Raw genomic sequence first — 3,592 nt, 5'->3', positions numbered from 1 at the left:
GTATATTCAACATCTTTGTTGGACAATGAATTTGATCAATTGAAAAAAAAGTTTCAAATCATATAGCTTGAAAAGCAGTCTTATAAAAGTTTCTTAATTTTTAAAATGCTATGTCATGAAAACGTGCAGGTAGTATTTTAATGTTTTAGTAAGGAAAACTTTATCATTATAGATAAACTATAGATTTGCAAAGTTTATAAATAACGAGTAGCTTTTACTTTTAAGATTAATAAAATCAATAAATTATGTTTATTAATAATTGTTTATTCAAACTTCATATAACTAAATATAAAGTCATAATAATAAATAATCAAACATTCATTACATTTCGTAACCTTGCGTAAATGAGATATTTATGAAAAGAAATTTCAGACTTTATTTGCAAAGTAATAAGCTATTTTTTTATAACGATTTATTAGAAAATAGCTGCTTTTCGATATTTACCTACTCAGCATACACTCTAAGAATTTATTTGTGAAAATTACGGTGTTTTTAATAACTTTGACTATTTTATTAAATTTCTTATAGAAAATGATCACTTGTCCAATTTGAGAGTAACTGGTATATTAGGCAGTTCATGTTTAGCGATTTTTATTACATTTTGAAAATTTGATCCTTGGTTGACATAGTGTTCAACCCTTAGCAATATCCTTTAGATGAAAACGATTTGATTTTTCAAATTATTAAGACATATTTCTAGATCGCCTACGATGATGTCTTGTATCTGTTAAATTCTTCCCATAATTTCCAGGCGAAAAGGCCTTCTGTATTTTTCAAATCCGATATTTTCAAATCCTAAATTTTATATATTAAATATCAATAAACATGTTTAACTTTTAAAATAAATGTTAAGCTACCTTAATGTCTAATTAGAAAGTTTAATGTATATAGTCTATTGCAGTATTTCACGAATGTACTTCAATCAGCTATGCTGGATTTTTTAATTAAATTACGTATAAACCTCCATAATTTTTAAATGTTACAAAAAACATTAAAAATATATGTTTGATTCTTTCCATTATCACAATTATAAGGAATTGATGCCTGGTAAATTCTTAGTAACGATGCAAGATATTTTTGTTTATTTTTTTAGGTATTAAGCGGGGAACGTTATTCACTACTTTTAAGATATGCTATTCGAAAAATTATTCTATCCATTACATAATATTATTCAATATCTAAGTATTTGAATATTATTGAAAAAAATAACAAGAAGTAAATGCAACCGTTACTTTGGCTACTGATTTATTTAATAGTAAAATATTTGGCATATTGTTCTTATTATTGTCGAATATATAAATCTTAATCATTATCCAGTATGATATCCGGCTAATAAAAAATAATAAACAAAAATCTTAAAACTATCATTGCATAAATTGTTTACATAAGTCAGTGCTTAACAAATATGATAGTAAAAAAATATTTTGAAATAAGACTCTAAAATCTTCTATACAATCAATCACAATAAAATCAAATGTTACCTAGATCTAATTTAATGTTTTTTAAACGGTTATCAATGCACCTAATAACCCAATAAACTTTCTTAGAAACTTTATCTTATTTATCAAATTTTAATGATAGACTACCAGTTACTGATCTCTCACTGTTTTTTGAAATATTATCCTGAAGTTTGTGGTCAGAGAAATATCTATATTTGTAAAATATAGCTAATATTCCAAATACAATCCCACTTGTAGTCATAAAAATGGCATAGAAAAATAATTCGTGCATCTAGAAAATAAAATTGCTATAGTAATACAGGTATTCTTCGTTCTTAAAATTTTATAAAAACTTTTACTGCTATTATTAGTGCTCACCTTTCGTTCGAAAATTCGTGTCTTGCTAACAACTATGATTAGAACATTACCAAAAAATGACACGAAAATCCAGTAAGATTGTAAAATTGCTTTCATACTTGCAGGTGCTTGAGAATAAGTAAATTCCATTACTAAAACGTTGACCATAATTTCGGCAGCAGCCAGAAAAATTTGTTGAGGTAACACCCACAATATATGCAAAGAATTGGGTTGCGTCACCGTCACTGTATGGGCAATCACTGCTGAATTCGAAACATGAACTAGAATAGTGTAAACTCCACCAAGTTTTAGAGGAACATTTGATTCTACAAGTCGGTTATTTAAAAATAAATCATATTTGTTGTGAAGAACTTCCTTGAAATCAGATTTAATAAATTTCTGCTTCGGGAACACAAAGCTTTCAAAGAGATTGTTATTATGCATAATTTTTAGATCAAGCCGACTTCCGCAATAATTATCATTAGTATAAATCAATGTGCGCACGATTGGATTGCCAGAATGAGATTTATCTACGTGGTCGATAAACTTGCAATTGAATCCATCGTCATTTATAGTCCATGATATGGCTTGGCTTTCAATGACTTGAAGATTTCCTAAAAAAAGCACTCACAAAATTGATTGTAGTTATGATTTTACAAATGTATTTTGTCGGTACTGATTTACCGGTCACTTTTCTTTTTTTTGGCAAAGATTCGATAGCTCTGCAATCACTCAAGTCTATTTCATAACTTAAAATCTCTATTCCATTAGCACGAATGTCAGTGTCTTGCCAAATGTCAAGTTCATTTATCACGAAATTTTTTTCCGTATTAATTTTTATTGGTATTTTACAATCAAGAGTATTATAGATCCTCATTTGTGCTAAACCTTTTACAGGAGTTTTTGCATAATTGTACTATAAAAAAATAAAATTATAGTTATTTGCTCAAAAAGTTACAAAAAACTATACAACAGTAATTTTAAGTTTTACCTCGAGATTCATCTCTACAATTCCACTTGCATAATACGATAATGCTGCGATAAAACAACCACAAGTTATTTTCCTCAAAGGAGTATTTAAATATAAATACTTTTCCATAAACGGATAAATGTATGAATAAAATAAAGGGACTAATATTATTATAAATGCTGGATAGATGATTTGAATTTGATCAGGTTTTATGAGGTACCCTCCTACTTCGCCGTTCATCCTAGTAGTTTGAAAAATCCATAAAGAGCTTTGCGCAGAATGCAATGACCAGAATATCAACAAAGGTGAAAGTAGTATGAGCACGCTAGATATTGACTTTATGTCTTCAATTAATGTCGGTTCATATTTGTCATCAGCGTAATCCAACCAGTGATGACGTTTTTCTTTCGATTTGAGTTTCTGATAAAAAGCGTGCTGCAACATATAACATTGTTTTTTATATTACCTTGGATTGTGATACACGTGAATAACTTACATAAGCACATTTAGTAACATCAACTATGATATTACGTTCTGGTTTTTGTATCTTGTAAGATCGCTTCGTAATCAGAATCATTACTAAAAAGTAAATTTAAATAAATCCTTAAGTGTTCATTTTTAATATACAAAAAACACATTTTTTTACTAACTCGTTCCTATTATCAATATCACAGCAGGTAAAATAAATACTAAGGAATAACAGGTGAGCTGATCGAAACATGTCAAATCTTTGCGTAATACAGGTATAACAAAAGATACACTGATAGCACCGATATTTTCAGCCACACACAAAAATACGAATAACAATGATAGTTGTTTCTTTTGC

General features: G+C 28.1%; 1 protein-coding gene across 1 annotated transcript; it reads right to left on the bottom strand.

The window, feature by feature from the left end:
- Positions 1–1,557: 1,557 nt before the first annotated feature.
- Positions 1,558–3,343, bottom strand: LOC131670131 (solute carrier family 15 member 2-like). The gene is made up of 5 exons (XM_058945514.1): positions 3,263–3,343; positions 2,788–3,201; positions 2,481–2,712; positions 1,818–2,410; positions 1,558–1,731 (listed from the first exon to the last, which is right to left on the bottom strand). Exons 1-5 carry the CDS (start codon positions 3,341–3,343, stop codon positions 1,558–1,560), a joined length of 1,494 nt encoding a protein of 497 aa, XP_058801497.1.
- Positions 3,344–3,592: the final 249 nt, after the last annotated feature.

Source organism: Phymastichus coffea, unplaced genomic scaffold, assembly GCF_024137745.1.
Source record: "Phymastichus coffea isolate CEN01 unplaced genomic scaffold, Cenicafe_Pcof_1.1 PCOF00100, whole genome shotgun sequence".
NCBI classification, from domain to species: domain Eukaryota; kingdom Metazoa; phylum Arthropoda; class Insecta; order Hymenoptera; family Eulophidae; genus Phymastichus; species Phymastichus coffea.
This window is presented reverse-complemented; position numbering and strand designations above follow the sequence as displayed.

Coding starts and splice junctions, on each gene's coding strand:
- LOC131670131 (XM_058945514.1), bottom strand. CDS start 3,343: ATGATTCTGATTACGAAGCGATCTTACAAGATACAAAAACCAGAACGT. Junction 2,411..2,480: donor AAAAAAAAGAAAAGTGACCG/GTAAATCAGTAC, acceptor TGCTTTTTTTAG/GAAATCTTCAAGTCATTGAA. Junction 1,732..1,817: donor CACGAATTTTCGAACGAAAG/GTGAGCACTAAT, acceptor TTTATTTTCTAG/ATGCACGAATTATTTTTCTA.